Source organism: Erpetoichthys calabaricus, chromosome 1 (assembly GCF_900747795.2).
Source record: "Erpetoichthys calabaricus chromosome 1, fErpCal1.3, whole genome shotgun sequence".
Taxonomy (NCBI): domain Eukaryota; kingdom Metazoa; phylum Chordata; class Cladistia; order Polypteriformes; family Polypteridae; genus Erpetoichthys; species Erpetoichthys calabaricus.
Genome location: NC_041394.2, coordinates 290,780,299 through 290,801,563, shown reverse-complemented (window position 1 = coordinate 290,801,563; position 21,265 = coordinate 290,780,299). Strand labels below are relative to the sequence as shown.

General features: G+C 37.4%; 1 protein-coding gene across 1 annotated transcript in view; it reads left to right on the top strand.

Annotated features, from left to right (window-relative positions):
* gnptab (N-acetylglucosamine-1-phosphate transferase subunits alpha and beta) overlaps positions 1 to 21,265 on the top strand; it is a 123,056-nt gene that overhangs the window by 8,353 nt on the left and 93,438 nt on the right. The window contains exons 2-5 of the mRNA XM_028816454.2: positions 2,442 to 2,527; positions 8,339 to 8,458; positions 10,492 to 10,533; positions 14,369 to 14,571. Of these exons, the coding sequence (XP_028672287.2) occupies positions 2,442 to 2,527; positions 8,339 to 8,458; positions 10,492 to 10,533; positions 14,369 to 14,571 (451 nt within the window). The remainder of the gene's footprint in view (positions 1 to 2,441; positions 2,528 to 8,338; positions 8,459 to 10,491; positions 10,534 to 14,368; positions 14,572 to 21,265) is intronic.

Below are 21,265 nucleotides of genomic sequence, written 5' to 3'. Positions count from 1 at the left end.
GAGAGAGAGAGAGACGCACACACACAGAGGCAGCGCGCGAGAGAGAGACGCACACACACACACACACACACAGAGGCAGCGCGCGAGAGAGAGACGCACACACACACACACACAGAGGCAGCGCGCGAGAGAGAGACGCACACACACACACACACACACACACACACACACACACACACACACACACACACACACACACACACAGAGGCAGCGCGCGCGAGAGAGACGCACACACACACAGGCAGCGCGCGCGCGCGAGAGAGAGACACACACACACACACACAGCGCGCGAGAGAGAGACGCACACACACACACAGAGGCAGCGCGTGCGCGAGAGAGAGACGCACACACACACACACACACACACACACACACACACACACAGGCAGCGCGTGAGAGAGAGAGACAGACACACAGGCAGCGCGAGAGTGAGCTGGACGCATAAGGTAGGAAGGCAGTTAAAGAATGCACTGGGCTTGATTTTGTTTTCACTTCTGTTTACAGCGATCGGTTCATAGCATGCATTGTTGCAATGTTACTTTTCTTGGTGGTTTATTAAATTACGGATTTTTTCAAATGTTCATTTTTTTCCCTGTTCTTAAAACTCATTAAAAAAAGTTTTTTTAGCCAGTGGTTTGTAGCGCTATAGCGCAAACTATTGCAGTGCTAGTGTTCTCTGTTGTTCAAGGTTTTCTCAGTGTTATTCAATGTTTTTACATTTAGTTTACTATTACGCTGTGCATTCTATGGTTTGATTAACTATATTTGTGCTTAAAAACTTTAAAAAAAAAAAAATATATATTTACATACAGTTCGCATGGTCTTGAACGGATTAATTGTATTTACATACAATCCTAAGGGGAAATTGCTTCGGTTTACGACCAAATCGGTTTACGAGTTTTGGAACGAATTATGGTCGTGAACCGAGGTTCCACTGTGTGTATATATATATATATATATAATATATATATATAATACAGTCATATGAAAAAGTTTGGGAATCCCTCTTAATCCTTTGGATTTTTGTTTATCATTGGCTGAGCTTTCAAAGTAGCAGCTTCCGTTTAATATATGACATGCCTTATGGAAACAGTAGTATTTCAGCAGTGGCATTAAGTTTATTGGATTAACAGAAAATACACAATATGCATCATAACAAAATTAGACAGGTGCATAAATTTGGGCACCCCAACAGAGCTATTACATCAATACTTAGTTGAGCCTCCTTTTGCAAATATAACAGCCGTGTCAGGATTCTGGATGGAGGTATTTTTGACCATTCTTCCATACAAAATCTCTCCAGTTCAGTTTAATTTGATGGCTGCTGAGCATGGACAGCCTGCTTCAAATCATCCCATAGATTTTTGATGATATTCAAGTCAGGGAACTGTGACGGTCATTCCAGAACATTGTACTTCTCCCACTGCATGAATACCTTTGTTGATTTCGAACTGTGTTTTGGGTCATTATCTTGTTGGAATATCCAACCCCTGCGTAACTTCAATTTTGTGACTGATGCTTGAAACTTATCCTGAAGAATTTGTTGGTATTGGGTTGAATTCATCTGACCCTCGACTTTAACAAGGGCCCCATCCCTGAACTAGCCACACAGCCCCAACAGCATGATGGACCCTCCACCAAATTTGATGGTAGGTAGCAGGTGTTTTTCTTGGACTGCGGTGTTCTTCTTCCGCCATGCAAAGTGCTTTTTGTTATGATCAAATAACTCAATCTTTGTCTTATCAGTCCAAAGCACTTTGTTCCAAAATGAATCTGGCTTGTCTAAATGAGCATTTGCATACTTGCTGTAATACATATGGGAGGTGGTTTAGCCAAGTACTGAATAAAAAGTTGAATACTTACAAATTGTTAACATTTCAGGTTTTGACATTAACATTTTTAGTGTTATTTGTATTTCTTTTTTGATCAGCACAATCAACAATAAAAATGTCCATTCAGATTGATGGGCAGGTTGTTACAATCATTTAAGGCACTGTACTTGGTGTTTCAGTACAGTGCAACAATGTAACTAACAAGGCACTGCTTGTAACAGCAGTCTGTTCAGTGTGTTGTCTGTGTAGGCAAATAAACTGAAGCATTATAAAATATAAGTACATATAAATGTATTTTTCTTATATATGGAGCTATCCTGGGAAATATGGGACATTTGGCTGCCTTATAAAAAGACAATTTGATGTAAAATGAGGATGTAAGCTACGTTAAAGTTCAGCTTGAATTTGAGTGCTTATATGAAAAGAGTTTTAGAGTGCAAGCGTGCAGAATAGATTAAGTGAAGATATGGAACTACTTTAAATAAGGTGGAATAAACTAACCCTTTAATGGATATGCTCCATTTAAATGTTCCACTGCTCTGTGTATATTCTTGCTTACTGAATGCAGTTCTTTTCCTTTTGTTTCTTTTTCTTTTTTTTGTTTTATAGGTGGTTGTAGAATGGAGTCGAGATCAGTATCATGTGCTGTTTGATTCATATCGAGACAATGTTGCAGGGAAATCATTCCAAAATAGGTAAGTACCTTTAAAAACTTTATATTTGCCCTTGCCATTTTATGTTCATTTGTTTGGTTAGCTCTAGGTTATGGCTGTATGAAATAATGTTCTCCTGCATTTAGTTTTGTAACTGAATTTTGTGTTGTCTTAAATTCATTATTTCTTATTTGAGTGTAGAATTGAATCAACATGATCACTGATTTTTTTTTAATTATTTCTTTAGGCAGAACACTTAAAATGCACTAAAGTTTTGAAGCAAACATAACTTGAGAAGGTTTAAAAAAAGTTTAAAAACATGAAGAGGTACAAGTGGAATAGGTAGATCAAAACATACAGCAACCACCATAGTACAAGTATCTTGAGATCTTCTGATCCTTTAAAAAAGACCACTTAGCATTTTGCTGAAAGTGATGTACATAGAAACAGGAAGCCAGCTATATTGCCCTTAAATACTGTGCTGTATTAGGACCACAAACTGTAATACTCTTCTTTTTCTGAAAGTAAACTATGGTGTATGAATAAAGCGAATGCACAAAATGTTTAGCTTTTTTTGGACATGGAAGTAATATAAAGAGGCGGCAGCATAATGTGTCAGAAGAAATGGAATGAAATGAGTGAAGAAACCTAATTCTGTCAGGTATTTCCATTTCTGCCTGCACAAACTTTTGTCTGTACCCAGGGCGAATTCTTGTCATGGAATTTTGCACTGTATGTTTTTAATTTTGGATTATATTGGTATTGACACTTCACACAACTGTTTCTCAAATTAACCTGTTTTCTTGTCTAAGGCATGCAAAATCTGGAGGCACATGGTCATTACTGTAATGATCTATGCGCCATGACTGATGCTGGCACACTAAGTATAAACAGGCCATAAGTTTACAACTGAATAGCTAAAAAGATGCTGTGGCAGCACCTGAAACAAGCAGTTTACCTTCACAAACCTGGTAATTTGTCTTAATTAAAACAGTTCTGCAAAGAAGAGTGGGCTAAAATTCCTTAATAATGATGTGAAAGATGGATATCAAATCATTGCAAGGGCTGAGTTGGTATTATTATTGAAGGTATGGGGCAATTACATTTTCACATTGCTAGAGGAGTGTTGAATGAGCTTATTCCTTGAAAATAAGAAAGTAATGATTTAAAAAGTGTACTTAGTGTTTACTCAGGTTCCCTTTCTCTAACATTGCATTTTATCTAAAGGCCTGAGGCCATGCATTGTGTAAAATGTATAAATAAAAAACAAATCAGAAGATATTAGGAAGGGAATAAATAGTCATAGCACTGTATGTAATGCAATCTTTTATCCAACATTCTACAACAAAATGTTACTTGGGCAAAGACTGATTTGCCAGTCAAGTGGATAATTTAATTTCATTTGATGGAGCATCTGCGTACTAAAGAAACACTAAAGAATTATTTTGATGAGAAACAGTCCATTCAGCCAAACATACTGTAACTTTAGTGTGTCCCTATGCTCTGTCTGCATAACATCATCATGTTGAGGTGTGAAGGTTCTGAAACTACTACTTTGAACATCACTACATAGCAGGTTATTTCACATATCTTTTGTTTGCTGTGTAAAGAAAAGTATTTAGACTGGTTGTATGAAATTTATCCTTGTCACCTTCTTTATTTAAATAAGTAACGTTAAATAGCTAGTATTCACTATGCAAATTCCCCTCATAATTTTGAGTACTCCTGTCATGTCTCCTTTTAACCTCTGTTTGCATAAACTGAAAAGATTTATTTACTTCAAACTTTTCCTTGTAGTTCATAACCATAAATATAATAAACTGTGATAAACCATGGTGTCTCCTGCATTGCTGCACTAGCAGCTGTAGCAGAAGTGCCATATTTTAGAAAATATTAACTTAATCTGACTTTAAACTAATGGAGCATCCCTCACATTTGCTAAGAGTGTTTAAGGTTAACTGTAAATAAAAGCTCTACATTCCGACCATTCTTTTTTTTTCTTTTGAAGTATAAGATAATTTACACGATGTACTTTTAAAGTAAGGTCTTAAGATAACTTAAAGATAAATAGGATACTAGTGTAAATCCGCGGATGTTTCACTTAAAAAAATTCAATAGGTGACTGGAAAAATATGGCTGATCTGAAAAAAACGTTTTTTTCAGTGTCATCTTTTCTAAACTTTACAGTAATTTAGTTGTAATGCTCTTTTTAGCAAGCTTAGAAAAAGGAATTGGAGGAGTTGTCCTGTGCAATTAGACAAACTGCAAAAATGCTACTTTAATTCAGACCTTTTAAGTTTGTCCTTTAATTAAAATGGATATCTCTTGCCTTGAGTACTGTCATTAAAAATAATGGCATATACAGTAACTTTTGAAGTGATTTAGGAGCATTCTTTTCTAGCACTAAAACACTAGAAAAATGCTTAGATGCGAATGGGCCCTAAGAGTTTGTATTGAGTTTATTCTTTATTTTTGTATGGCAAACTGTATACAGTACCTTTTGGTAAGAAACAAGTACTACATAATTAAAATGTAATCCATATTTATAATTATGCCTCAAGAATGTAGAATGGCTAGCTGGTGTTCCTAGAAGGAGGTGTTTCATCTCACAGGGCACCCTGGATATCATTTGAGAGGAGTCTCGGTGCACGGCTCAATGGCAACTCTGGTCTGTCCCGGAAACTGAGAAGGACAGCTGCGAGGGCTCAGTGGATAGATAAAGAGGCGTTTGTTAGAGGAATCTGTGAGCAAGTGACATACCGTCTGTGGTCTAGCAAATCACGTCCTGCTTACAGAGGAATCGAAGCATTACACACATCTGAATCTGTTCCTCGGAGAGTCGCAGTCAGGGCGGCTGATGGAACAGACCCTATGGATAACACTGCAGTTGTGACTTGCTGGGCTGGCTACTTTGAGCAGTTATTCAAAGCTGATCCTCCAGCTAGGACGTTGGATATTTCTGGGTCCACGGTCCTTGAGGCTGATCCTCCAATTAGCCGTGAGCCACCCAATCTCACTGGTGAACCAGCTGAGGGGAGGAAAGGCTGCAGGGATCTGTGGTATCCTGGGTGAACTTCTCCAGGCTGGTGGTAAGGCTGTCCTGCTGGCATTGCAAGCAATCTTTGCTTCCATTTGGGAGACTGCCATCTTCCCAACTGACTGGAAAACGTAACTTGCCGTCCCTATCTGGAAAGGGAAGGGTGATCGCCTGGATTGCAACAACTACAGGGGGATAACACTGCTCTCGGTGCCGGGTAAAATCCTTGCTAGGGTTATCCTCAATAGGATCCGTGATCAGTTGCTCACCTAGCAGCGACTGGAACAGTCTGGTTTTACGCCTAAGAAGTCCACCATCGACCATATCCTGGCACTGAGGGTTCTAATGGAGCGCAGAGGCGAATATTGGCAGAGTTTCTTTGCAGTCTTTGTCGATTTTCATAAAGTGTTTGACTCAGTTGATCGAGCTGCCCTGCGGGACATCCTGAGGGTTCGCTGGATCCCCTAGAGGTTGCTGGATATAATGGCCAGCCGGTACACTGGTACTGTGAGTGCTGTTCAGAGTGGAGGCAGAACCTCTGTGTTTTTCCCAGTTGATTCTGGGGTTCGTCAAGGGTGTGTTCTTGCTCCTACACTGTTCAATGCTTGTATGGATTGGATGTTGAGCAATGTTGTGGGGTCCAGCAGCTGTGGGGCATCTGTTGGTAAAGAAAGATTCATGGATCTTGACTTTGCTGACGATGCTGTGATCTTCGCGGAGTCAAGGTGTAGGCTCTGATCGGGGCGTTCGAGAGACTGAGCAAGGAGTCTGAGTGTCTGGGCTTGTGAGTGTCCTGGATAAAAAACAAGATCCAGGCCTTTAATGACCTCTTGGGCATAGCCATCAGCAGTGTGTCTGTCTGCGATGGGAGTGTCGACCTTGTCGTGAGGTTTACTTACCTTGGCAGTGACATTCATGGCTCGGTGACTCTTCCTATGAAGTCAGTAGACAGATTGGGAGAGCATGGGGGCATCATGAGGTCGCTGGAAAGGGGTGTGTGGTGCTCCCGATATCTTTGCAAAAGGACAAAGGTCCAAGTCTTTAGAGTCCTGGTGCTTCCTGTCTTGCTACTATGGTTGCGAGTCATGGACGCTATCCAGTGAACGAGATGAAAACTGGACTCCTTTGGTACTGTGTCTCTCCGGAAAATCCTTGGGTTCCGTTGGTTTGACTTTGTGTTGAATGAGTGGTTGCTCATGGAGTCCCGAATGAGGCACATTACCTGCATTGTGAGGGAGTGTCAGTTACAGCACTACGGTCATGTGACGTGTTTCCCCGAGGGTGATCCAGCTCGTAAGATCCTCATTGTTGAGGAACCGAGTGGCTGGACCAGACCAAGGGGTCGCCCACGTAACACCTGGCTGTGGCAGATAGAGGGTCATTTCCGGAGGGTGGAACTGGACTGCGTGTCTGCCTGGGGGGGTTGCAAATTGGGATCCCGAGTTGTTTCGTTGTGTAGTGGGTGCTGCAATGCACGGTACCAGAGCATTCTCCCCAATTTGACTTAGCTGGTGCACTTACTATTTAAATTTAGTAAATATGTTTTAACAGCAAAAAGTGGTAGTGCAGTAAATGATTAAAACCCAAATGTGCATGTGCATTTACATTTAAGTAGTGTTTAAATTAACTGCCAATGTCAATTAGCTGAATCAATGAGTGATAATATATATTTTTACATATATTTGGTATTTGATCATTTGTTAGACAAAAAAGGTGAAATGACTTCTCTTAAAATTAAGCTTTGTTTCAGATAAGTACATTGCAATAAAAATTAAGCAATATGACAGTTTGTAGTTATGAGAAGCATTTTATTTTCTTTACATCCATGAATATTATGGATGATTATTTTCTGTACATATTTTATTAGTTTAAATTTTGTATTTTAAAGGAGTTTTTAAATATTAGTATTCTTATGGTCACTTAAAAATATAGAATTCCATTTTACTAATAAAAATTAACAGGTTAACATCTGTGGTATATAGTTTAATTCTACAAATGCCATAGTTAATGTTTTAATATAGAACATAAGGTTTATCTGCACCCTGTTTGGGCAGGAGCTTAGTGTGAAAAGAAAAAATTAAAAGAAAAAAAAATTCAGAATTGTTATCAGAGTCAGCCAAACCATTAACATGGTATTGATGATTGTTATTGGCCCTGAAAAAGCCTGATCGGCGGAGGCCTTGAAGATACTGTACTTAAGAATGAAAATGTGATCTAGCCCATTTCCAACTCTGAATTAGATTAGATTAAGCGTTGAGAATGTTATATTTAATATTATTGTAAGGTTTCCAAGTCCTTGGGTGAAGCTTTTGATTTACCAGTTATTCTCCATACCCAAACCTCATCTGTGGACTCAAGCTCTGGGTAGCCTGAAAAAATAAAATTACCAAAGCTATTGGATGAAATTAGGTTCCTGCACAGGGATGCTGGGCTCATTGTCCATGGTTGAGTGATAAACTAAGCTTTATGGGACAACATTAAGATATGGAGCTGCTGATTGTGGGTGAGAGAAGCGAGGTGAGGTGGTTTGGACATGTAGTTAACATCCCCACAGGGCTATTGTCACAGGATGTGGGAATGGTATTTTCTACATGCTGCTCAGTGAGAAAAGACCTAGAGACACTCCGTTGTATCTCTCGACTGGCCTGACAATTCTAAAGTTGGGTTTGTAAAAAGTTTCTTATGATATAAGCAAAAAATGTAATAAAAGATTGCAATGTGTTATGTAACACTATATTCCCATATTTTTTCTCTCATTTTAGTGCAAAAGGTTTTGAATATTTTTCATTCTTTATCCCTTTTTTCTTTGCTTTTAGGTTATGTCTACCCATGCCAATAGACGTAGTCTATACTTGGGTAAATGGTACTGATATGGATTTAATTAAAGAGCTCAGAGCTTTAAAGGAACAGATGAAAGAAGAACAAAGGGCTATGAGGTAGTGTGCCAAGCATGCTTGCTGCAAACATTTTGAACTTCTGTATAGCTACTATGAGATATCATTTAGACTTCATTTTTATTCATGGTAAAATATGGCATTTAAGATGACTAACAAACATTCGAAGCTTTGTAATACCTGAGCTGCCTTTAATGAGATGTTTTATAACCATTTCAGTTGTCTGCAATTTGTTAGCGTTTACTAAAACATGAATAAATCATGGCTTCTCATTCAATGTACACTAAGTGTTACTTCTAGGCCATCCATCACTTAATCTTTATTTGTTATTGCACCAATAACTGCTTATACTTTCAAGATTTGCTTTACAAATCAAGCAAAATTACAACACAATATCTGACTGAAATATGTGTACAAAGTAAACTGATTCTTGAGTCTATGCCTCGTTGGCCCTAATGGGATGAAAGTGAAAACAGTAGAAGCATACCATTGTTATTTAATTAGTATATAATAATACAGCTTTTGATCTCTGGTTCATCAAATTTTATTAAAAAGAATTGGTGTTCAGACCATATTGTGTGTATATATATATTTATTTGTCTATTTATATTTTTTATTTAAGGAGCTTTTTGTCCCCTGGGGACAAATACTGTGCATTTAGAAAGCATTACAAGTGTTTTGCTTTTTCCTTGTTTTTTTATATTTAACAGCAATTTACCAAAATGTTTTAAATTAATTTTGTCAATTATCAGTCTGCACATAATAGCATAATTAAAAAGGAAAAAAAAACAAACTTGTTTCTACAAATGTTTATAACTCCTTTCAAAAAAAAAAAAAAAAATAAAAAATAAAAAAAACACCTGAAATATCACAAGTACATTTGTATTTGAACAATTTACTCAGTACCTCTTCTAGGGTATGATGCTTGGCACACCTGCATTTTTGGTTTCAAGAAATGCTACTGGGGCTCCTTTTTACCAATGGCAATACACCATCATAATGCCTCACTCTGACTAACTGCCAAGTCAGAAGTTTTTTGTTTCTTTTTAATTATCTTACTTTTTAGTTTATCTGGTGTGCGTTCAGACCGTAGTGTGTGTGTGTGTGTCCATCTATCCATCCATCTAGCTACTATCCATATCTAGCTACTGTAAAAAGCTAAATAAAGCTCCAGCTAGCTGGCACTGCCAGATTTGATGGGGACCATTGAAGTATGTCTGTTTTCAGGTCTTTCCAGTGAAGTTTAGTTGGTTTCAAGTCTGGGCTCTGGCTGCACCACTCGAGGATATTCACACACTTGACCTGAATGCACTCCTGAGTTGGTGCATCTTATTCTAATTTTTTAGGTATATAAGGTATTGAAAAATATAAATAATCTTAATTCTTCCACTTGTGAAATGTGCATATATGTTCATTTAAAAAATATAATGGACTACAACATTTAAATGAGTCATGCTATTTGTTTTATCACCTTTATTTATAGATAACTGTTTAAATGTAGATTAGACCTTGGTCTGTTCACATTTCATAGGATTTGCTTATTTTTTCACATGGCTGTATGGTTCCCTATAAAGGCAAGTGTGTGCCTTTCCACATCAGGTTAAATTAGGTGAATTTAACACAATTGAATTTCAATCAAATTGTAAAAGCATCTCAATAATGGTCAGAGGTAATGGGATACCACATCACTCAATTTTAGTGTCACACCAAAAGGTGTCAATACTATACATTTATAAGGATTTGTAATAAGTTCGTTTTACTTTTTTATTAAGGTGTACTGTGTGCAGATTGATGATTGACACAATTTAATTCATTTTAGGCTATTAATTAACAAATATGGAAGATCAGTATATGCAAAATTTATGGCAGTCCCATCTGGTACTTACTGATGGAAAGAGTCTCAAGTGAATACTGATACCTACAAAAAAAAAACAGCCAAAAATCTGCCCTTTACAGTTCTCTTGGAGATAAATGATTTTTCTAACATAATGAATATAATAAAACATATACTTTGTTTGGATTTCTAGGATTATCATAATATGAGTATTTTCATGTATTCATGCATTTTTTTGTAGGGAGCTGTTGGGGAAGAATACTACAGAACTGCCAAAAGCAAGGTAAGTTGTTTTAACTTTAACCTTAATTATAACTGAAGTATTTGATTTTAGATTGATCAGGAATGTTTTTTTATTTTATATCACAAACGTTTTCCTTAAGGTTTTATAGTGATCAAGGTCTTTTTAATTTGCGTCAGAACATGAAAATATGCTTTAAAGGATAGAGTGCTTGACGTTTAAAATACAACAGAAATAAGTCTAAATTTATAACAGTGGTCAAAGCTAAAAGTTAGACCATTCACAATTTATTATGGCATTTCAAGTTTAATTAGGATTAAAAACTACACATTCTTTGAGCCATGTATCCATGTTATGAACAAATCTTTCTTGTGTGAGGTATGGGATCAAAATTTTATAAATTTACTGGGATAGTGTAATATTACCAAATATACAGTATATTGTCTGAGTGTTAATACAGTCAGAAAAATGTTATGAAAAATAGGCTATTCTTGTATTCCTTTCCAAGGAATGTTACCATGCATCTGTAATTTATTTGGAAAGTAATAATATTTATTATAATTTTCTTTCACTAAGCAAATATACATTTTTCAGATGCATGTATGTGAAAGCCATAAATTAATATATAACTGTCAATCTATTGCTATCTAACCTGCTTATCCATTTCAGGGTAATGGGATAGTGTTACTTTTTATTGCAAAGTAAATTTACTTAAGAAATGTACTCTTTGATAGTGTGATTTAACTACTTTCTTTTTAATTGTGTCATGCAATATTTTATGAACTTCCGTAATACTGTATATGCCTTCTAGTTAAAGTTATAATTTAGCATTCAGACATGTAAAGCTATAAAACTCACAGTACATTATGGAAGACATAATCAGAAATACAATCAGTGCAACATTTCAGTGAGGGAATTAAAATACACTGAGTCATCAACCCCACCTATCCCAGTTCTGAGAACTATATATAAAAGGCCCATAATAAAATAGTTCCTCACATAACTTAAAAAACTAGTGGTTAATTAGTGGTAGGAGTGTGGCAAATTTGCTTTAGAATAACAATAATAACAAAGATTTATTATTGCCAAATTCTAAGAAAAGAAAGGCATTTTGTTATAATATTTAACATAACATGTTGCTTTCACTTTGCATTATGTTCAGTGCATTAGGATTCTCTTAGCTGAGCAAAATCAGCTGACATGCCGACTATATAGTGTTGGAAATCACTGAGTTTATAATTACGTAATCTTGGTCCATTTGATATTACCCTGAGCAATTCAATTAGATCACTGGAAATAATTGTTTTAAGTGTTGACTCTATGTGAAAGATATATAAACATCTTACTCCAAAATAGTCTTTAATCACCTCTGTAATATCTGTTTGCATAATTGTACAAACAACACCATCTATTAAAATACTGAAAGATTAATGTTTAAATATTTAAGATTTAAATATACATTGTTATGTGAAAAGATCATTATTCATCTTACTTGAGATTCTTAAGTTGGTACTTGAAAATTATTGATACACCAACACATTCCTCAATAACGTGAATTAAAAAGGGAAAAAACAATATTCTTTAAACAATATTCTCTGATATTCTGAATAATATGAGAAAGTCAATTTTTTCTTTGTAACAATCTCCATTTCTGTTTATGGACTTGGCTACTTGTGTCAAGATAGATAATGTCAGGATAGATAAAATTAGGTTCTTACAGCATTTCTGTCAGATGTAGATTAATAGCACAGCTATTTATTCAAATGTAGTAAAGCAATTACTATCAAAAGTATTGATCTGTATACTGTACTCTAACAAGCATTAAATTCTCTAACAAAATGTTATTAACAAAGAAATGTGCAAGTATGATGTAAGCATAGTAAAATATCAATGATAACAATAATAGTTTGTTTTTGGGCAGTCATGAACTCCATACAAAGACATTTAAAAACCCTTAAAACAAATGTACTTATCCCCTTTCTGTACATGTTGTGTTGTTCTTGAACATTTACTCAGGTAGTTTCCCTCCATAACAGTTATGTTGTGTCATCAAGCAGAATTGTAAAGTCTTCAGAAGTGGGATGTTTTGTTTTATTTTTTTTAAATTATTGAAATAAATAAAAAAAATTGATCTCTCATGTCTGCCTCACCTGGTCTAACGTATCTTTGGTGTTGAATGTTTTTCAATATCAGTACTTTTCTAAGTATTGTATCAAAGTTGGAAATATCTGTATCACGACAACTCAACCTAACAAATACATTGTACATTTTAAAAAAAAGATAGTAGTTCTGTTGAAGAATTTGGCTGATGCCAAGACCTTTGATATTAGAATAAAACTAAATATTATAAGAGTAGCTTTACATTGGAGAGAAAAAATAATTGAAAATCTAGAGATTATTTTTTGGGTGAGATAGAAATATCCCAGGTAAAATGAATAGATGAGTTAGCCAGATGCTTACGCTTCCCGAGAGATGCTGTTAAATCTCTATAATATTGGAAAATTGCAGGCCCATATTCCTATACAGAAAAGAAGTTTTAAGTTTTCATTGGTCACAGTTTTTTAATATACAGTAAACACTCGATTATTCATCACTCAATTAACCTTCAGTCTCTGTTAACTGTCAGGGCTAAAAAAAAAATTGGCACCCCAGCACCTACCAGTTACTATACTACTACTACTACTACTGTACGGTACGCTGTGAGCTATGCACGTTTGAACAACTCTCCCTTGTGCTAGCGCGTAGTGTTCTTTCCCCAGTTGCACTTGTCAGGACACATTTTAAAATCACAGTGTCTGTTACGTACCTCCAGTTTTAATAGCGTTTTGCAGCTTTTCTCTTTTGTTATAAAAAATCTATTATACATTGTTATTTCTGATAAACGTAAGCATGTGGTGTTGGAATTGTCAGAAAAACTGAAATTATTGAACATTTAAAAAACGGCAAAAATGTTGCAAGTACAACTTCAATTTACAGAGTAGGAAGAACATCAGTGAGTGATATAAAGCGTGATGCCGACAAAATTGAAAAAGTGTTGAAAATGGAAACCACTGACGGTAGTATTTTTCTGTATTAATGTTCTCCTGTGTTGTAATTTTATTTTTAAATTCTGTTATTAGAGTTAGGAGGCAATAAGCAGGAGTGTTTGCAGTATAGTATAGAGATAAAAGGAGCATGATTGGCAGGAGATAAAGTAATTGGTAGGGAAAGCTTTCTTTTGTTGTTTTGGAGGTGTGCTCTGTAATCCAGATAATGGAGTATAAAACAGGGCACCATTTGTTACGGAACAAAGACTCCAAAGTAAAACATAGAAAACTCCAGCACATCCGAGTTGTAGTTCCTTATTATGGTGGTCGTTACAATATTGTATGAACTGATTCATTTTGTTAATACTATTTTATATTTTGTTTTGAAAATAAATTTGACTATTCGCTAATCTACAGTACATCATTTTTAAAGTAGCTATTCTGTTATCTATCTTTTCTCTTAATCTGTCACGGCATTGGTCCTGACCCCTAACGGATAATCGAAGCTTTACTGTAATATGATTTTACCAAGCAAAACATTTTCATGCCATTTACTTCAGTATAAAGCTGATTAAAATAGCAGGTAAAACTAAAATGCTACATTCATTCATATTTTATTTTTTTATGTTGTACTTGGTTTACATCTTATTCATTGCTGTAAATATAAATTAGTTTTAGAATTAAGTGGTGTTTTTATGCTGGTTACTTTTGATGTATGTATTAATTCTATCATTTGCTTTGTCATTTGAGTTAGAGATTAAGCTTTTTTTTAAAGAATAAATCTGTTTTTGCATCTTTGTAGATGTGTTTTCATGATTTTTACTCTATCCGTCTGTTCTTTTATTTTAAAGTGAGAAGCCTGAATGCCTTTTGTCACACTGCATCAAGGTTCCAATGCTTGTACTTGATCCAGCAATCCCAGCTAATATCACAATAAAAGAATTACCATCCTATTTACACTCCTTTAAGTCAGCAAAACAGATGATCCATGTTGCAAAGCCCAAGAATCCCTCTGTTAATATTACTGTACTTATGTTTGACACTCAGAATAAAGGTATGGTGGTGATTTTTTTTTTAGGTTGCTTTATTAATAATTTTTTAAGAGTAAACTGCATGTCTTAAGTGAAAGCAAAACATGATCCAACGTAAGTGGTTCAGAATATATTATTTGATTGTTTAGCATTTAAAAGTAATACATTTCACAAGCTATTTCTGTTTTAGTCCTAGTAGTAAAAAGAAAGTGTCTTCTTCATATAAATTCAAAGTAGTGAAAATCTTGGAAAGACGACAAAAGTAGTTTGTATCACCTTTATTTGACATATTCTGTTGTTCCTGATAATGCCTTGTTTTAATTCCAAATGTACTTGGCAACTTTTCCAGCCACTTTAATGTTTTCATGTCAGTATTCGTTGTTTAATTATACATCTTTTTTTCCTTTGTCCCTCGTTTTAATAAGTGATACTTTATGCTTTTGAAGGATGTATTTTTCAGTCACTATGGGCATGGACAAGTAAACTGACCAGATTACATAGAAAGTGGATAAATCTGATGAACCATAATCAACTTTTGTTCTCTTGTTTTGTACAAGTACTTCCAAAATCCTGTTTTATAAAAGTTAGGGCATTAGGAAATCACTGCATTGCTGGGCACAGTGTAAGGATCAAACATGGCTAATGTGCCATTTTGTAGGCAAAATATGCACATATACGGTAACTTACACTTATTCTTAACAGGCCCTGTAAGAGTAGTCAATTAATCTAACACACAAGATTTTTTAAACATGGAAGGAAAGCTAAGATATGTAGAGAAAAAGAACAAATCGGTAAATCTTCACATAAACAGTAGCCAGCATGGGATTCTGACTCTGGCTCCTGGAACTATGAAGTGGTATCATTAATTATTAAGCCATCCAGAGACATTTCCATATAATGCATGTACAATTTACATTTCATTGCAAAAACAGATGTACAGCACAGCATTAAGACAATAACAGCAAATAATAATTTTGTTCTGAAAATACTTATAAGTGCAAAATTAGCAACGTATTACTTGGATTAGTTAACAAAACTTAATTTATTAGTCAATCTCACAAACACCTCTATCCTCACTTATGAAACCTGAGCTACTGGATTATGTCCAATTGGGGAAGTTGATCAGTCACTACATGCTAGGAACAAGCCATTCTTTTCTAGAAAAGAACCACAACCAGACATTAGGAGATGCTAAAACCTCTTCTTCAACCACTGATGCAGATGCCCTTGTTTGCCAAGCCGATAACAATACCTGTGTTCACCCAAGTATGCATACAATATTTCCTCGGATCAGTGACACAACTACAAAGGTGATTACTGAAATTTGACCCAAAGTGACACCAGGTTTAATTACGAGCCAGTTTGTGATTGAAATTGTGTTTATTTTAGAAAATCAATGATAAGCATAGAAATCCAACAACAACTTGCCCTTCTCTTTCAGAACAGGCAATAATGAAATTCAAGTGCTTGTCTGTCTTTCTCCATGTGAGTGAGAAGTACAAGTCTTTCAGTAGGACTATAGAGTCTGTAGGCAAATTCCTTTCAAGCATCGAGTCCACTGTCTCAAAAGAGACTGAATTGTTGTTAGGGCTATATACACAGTTGTCAGTTTTTTTCCTCTCTGCAATTAATTTTTTTGTTTATCTTTTATTTCATTGAATTTATTAAAAGCATATAACATTCCATACAAAACTAAATTCAAATCAACCCCCTCCTATGAGAAAATGAGGAAGGTCAACAGCCAGAGTAAAACTGTTGAGAGTAGTAAAGAAAGAAAGGAGTCTTTTCTCCCAATATAAATGCTTATTCTAAACTGTTATTGATTAGTTCCTGCCAAGTTTTAAAAAAATTTTCAACAGATCCTCTAGGTGAGAATTTGATTTTTTCCAATTTCAAATAGTATATAACATCAGTAACCCCTGACTTGAAAGAGGTGGGTTAGGAATCTTCTAGTTGAGCAACATAGGTCTACGTGCTAGTAATGAAGTAAAGGCAATTACAGTTTGTTTGTCCTTCTCCATCTGGGAGTACACCAGACACAGTTGTTAATGGGTTAGTAGGAGACCTAGGCTGTCTACTACTTAAAATGTTTTATCCTGAATGATGTTAATTTGGTACACATCCAAAACATATGGCTTAGTGAAGCTGGAGCTCGATTGCAACTTTCACAGGTTGGATGTTGCACTGGAAACATTTTGGACAATTTTAAGCAAGATAAATGTGCTTGATAAAACATTTTAAGTCGAATAATTGAATTCTTTGCACATATGGAGGTAGAGTGAATTCTGTGCATTGCTATCTTCCACTCCGTTTATGAAATGTTGAGTGAGAGATCCTTTTCCTACTGTACTCTGGGATCTGTAAAAGGAAGGGACTTTAAATTGTTTTTATATATTGTCCCCAAGACTGATCAATATCTCTTCTGGAATATAAATAGGTGGGAGGTGAGGAAAATTGGGCAGATTTTAAAAAGTTTTTATTTTGGAAGTAGTGGAAAAATTGTGTTGATGGGAGACTGAATTTGGAGTGTAATTGTTCATAGGATGCAAAGACATTATTTTTATTCAAATCTATACTGTATATGATTTAATCCCATTAATTTTCCAAGCCTTAAACTGTGTAAGTTCGAGAGGGTGTAAATCATGTAGAGGTTCCACAGATAAAATATCCTCTGACTTGAAGTACTTCCTACATTGGTTCCATATTCTGAGTGAATGAAGGACAATTGGATTGTTATTTTATTGATAATATCTTGTATTTATTGGTGTACGAAGCAAAGAATATAAAGTAATACTGCAGGATTTCATTTCTGTTGCAGACCAAGCTAGTCTGTGTTCATTTGTTTATGTAATTGTCTAGGTTTTTAAAGCTTGTATGTTTTCCTCCCAGTAATGAAACTGAAAATTACGTAGAACCATGCCGCCTTCTGATTTAGATCATTGTAGGATCGCCTTTTGAATGCGTGGGTTTTTCAAATTACAAATAAATTAGGTTATGATTGAATCTAATTTCTTAAAAAAATAATTCGTTAATGTATATGGGGATGTTTTGAAGTAGGAGCCCCATCCCTGGAAGAGTCGAAACCGTTGGAGAGCCAGTGGGGTCAGGTTTGTTGGGGATCAGAACTGGTGTCCCAATTTGAGGCGGCCCACCCAAGTAGGCGCAGGGAACGTCTTGTCTCTCCTGCATGATGATCATCTTCCTCTGCTGTTGGAGGAGCTGCGTAAACTCCGCATTTCAGTGGCGGCACTCTCTGAGGTGTGCAGACCTGGGACTGGCCAGATCTCTGTAGACGGATACATCTTTAATTGGTCTGGTCATACACGGGAAGTAGCTGTTGCTTCTTCTGATGGTGTCTGATGTCACTCCTTTCAATGAGTGTATTATGAAACTTGGATTATGGCACTCCCCTGGGTGCCTTGTCTGTTGTCTCTGCGTATGCTCCAACCGCGGTGAGTGATATCTCGGTGAGGGAGACATTTTATTTGCAGCTTCGCTCGGTGGTTGATGGGTGCCCACGAGATGACATTCCTTTGGTCATGGGTGGCTTCAGTGCAGCCACTGGTGCTGACAGGGCTGGCTATGAGGATTATCTCTGTCCCCATGGGTCTGGTGACCATGGTGAAAGTGGCTCCATGTTCCTTAACTTTGCAAAAGGTCAGGGGCTGCGAATCACTGGATCCTGGTTCCAGCGCCCTGAGCCGCATCGTTGGACTTGGTACTCTAATACTGGTGGTGCGATGAAGGAGATCAATCACATCCTCGTGGGTAGACGCTAGAGGCTCTTTCAAAACTTCAGGGTCTACAGAAGTCCCCATTTTGTGAAGCAGTCAGTGCGGCTGATGGAATGGTCCTTATGGATGAAACTGCAGTTGTGATCCACTGGATTGGATACTTCGAGCAGCTGTTCAAAGCTGATCCCCTGGCTAGGACATTGTATATCTGGGTCCACGATTCTTGAGGCTGATCCTCCAATTAGCTGTGAACCACCCAATCTCACTGAGATTGCACAGGTGGTGAACCAGCTGGGGGGAGGCAAGGCTGCAGGGATCTGTGGTATCTGGGGTGAACTTCTCCAGGCTGGTGGTAAGGCTGTCCTCCTGGCATTGCAAGTAATCTTTGCTTCCATTTGGGCGACTGGCATCATCCCAACTGACTGGAAAATGGGACTTGTCGTCCCTATCTGGAAAGGGGATGGTAATCGCCTGGATTGGGGTAAATACAGTGGGATAACACTGCTCTTGGTGCCATGTAAGTTCCTTGCTAGGGTCGTCCTCAATAGGATCCGTGATCACTTGCTCACCTAGCAGTGACTGGAACAGTCTGGTTTTACGCCTAAGAAGTCTACCATCGACTGCATCCTGGCACTGAGGGTTTTCATGGAGCGCAAACGCGAATATCGGCAGAGTTTCTTTTGTAACCTTTGTCGATTTTCGTAAAGCGTTCGACTCCGTTGATTGAGCTGCCCTGTGGGATGTCCTGAGGGATGACAGGATCCCCTCGAGGTTGCTGTATATCATGAGCGGCCTGTACACTGGTACTGTGAGTGCTGTGCAGAATAGAGGCAGAACCTCTGTGCTTTTCCCAGTTGATTCTGGAATTTATCAGGGTGTGTTCTTGCTCCTACTCTGTTCAATGCTGGTATGGACTGGGTGTTGGGCAAGGTCGTGTGGTCCAACGGCTGTGGGGCATCTGTTGGTGAAGAAAGATTCACGGATCTGACGATGCTGTGATCTTCGCGGAGTCAAGGTGTAGGCGCTAATCGGAGACTGAGCGAGGAGACTGAGTGTCTGGGTTTGCGAGTGTCCTGGATAAAATCCAAGATCCAGGCCCCTTTAATGACCTGTTGGGCATAGCCATCAGCAGTGTGTCTGTCTGCGGAGAGAGTGTCGACCTTGTTGTGAGGTTTACTTACCTTGGCAGTGATATTCATGTCTCTGGTGACTCTTCCTATGAAGTCAGTAGACAGATTGGGAGAGCATGGGGGAGTCATGAGGTTGCTGGAAAGGGGTGTGTGGCGCTCCGGATATCTGTTCAAAATGGCGAAGGTCCAAGTCTTTAAAGGCCTGGTGCTTCCTGTCTTGCTATATGGTTGCGAGACATGGATGCTATCCAGTGACCTGAGACGAAGACTGGACTCCTTTGGTACGGTCTCTCCAGAAAATCCTTGGGAACTGTTGGTTTGACTTTGTGTCGAATGAGCAGTTGCTAATGGAGTCCCGAATGATGCACATTACCTGCATTGTGAGGGAGAGTCAGTTACAACATTATGGCTATGTGGCACGATTCCCTGATGGTTATCCAGCTTGTAGGATCCTCATTGTTGGGGACCCGGGTGGCTGGACCAGGCCAAGTGGTCGCCCACATAACACCTGGCTGCAGCAGATAGAGGGTCATTTCCGGAGGTTGGGACTGGACCGCGTGTCTGCCTTTGGGGTTGCCAACTGGGATCCTGAGCTGTTTCGTCATGTGGTGGGTGCGGCAATGCATTGTACCAGTACATGCTTCACAAGTTGATTTGAACTTGAATGTTAATTCTCCCTGCTAAAGTAAGATGGGGGGTAGTCCATCTATGCACGTCTTGTGTAATTTTTTCCATAAAAACAGCAACATTTAGTGGAAAAAGAGTTTTATATTTACTTGTAATGTTGACCCCTGGGTATTTAAACTGATCTGCAATGATAAAAAAGGAGGTGTCCAATCTAATGTTGTTTGCTAGAGAATTAATGGAGAAAAAACACACTTTTGTTCAAATAGATTTTGAATCCAGATATTTTTTGAAATTCTGCTAGTACATTTGGGGCTGTTGGAACCTGTATTGATATTTTCTGTTCAAGTCCTTCTCTGAAAATCCCCTTTATCTCTGATGCATTTCGAAAGTGAAAGCCAATGGCTCAATGGCGACTGCAAATAGTAGTGGTGACAAGGGGCATCCTTGTCTAGTACCCCATTCTAGTTTGAAGTAGTCTGAAATAATATTGTTAATACAATCTGAAGCTTCTGGACTAGTACACAGTAGTTTGATCCATGTATATATATTGGGACCAAACCCAAATTTATGCAAAGTGGTGAACAGGTAATTTCATTCAACCATATCAAACACTTTTTCTGCTTCTAAAGATAATATAATCTCCAGAGTGCTAGACTTTATGGGTGAATATACAGTGGTGTGAAAAACTATTTGCCCCCTTCCTGATTTCTTATTCTTTTGCATGTTTGTCACACAAAATGTTTCTGATCATCAAACACATTTAACCATTAGTCAAATATAACACACGTAAACACAAAATGCAGTTTGTAAATGGTGGTTTTTATTATTTAGGGAGAAAAAAAAATCCAAACCTACATGGCCCTGTGTGAAAAAGTAATTGCCCCCTGAACCTAATAACTGGTTGGGCCACCCTTAGCAGCAATAACTGCAATCAAGCGTTTGCGATAACTTGCAATGAGTCTTTTACAGCGCTCTGGAGGAATTTTGGCCCACTCATCTTTGCAAAATTGTTGTAATTCAGCTTTATTTGAGGGTTTTCTAGCATGAACCGCCTTTTTAAGGTCATGCCATAGCATCTCAATTGGATTCAGGTCAGGACTTTGACTAGGCCACTCCAAAGTCTTCATTTTGTTTTTCTTCAGCCATTCAGAGGTGGATTTGCTGGTGTGTTTTGGGTCATTGTCCTGTTGCAGCACCCAAGATCGCTTCAGCTTGAGTTGACGAAC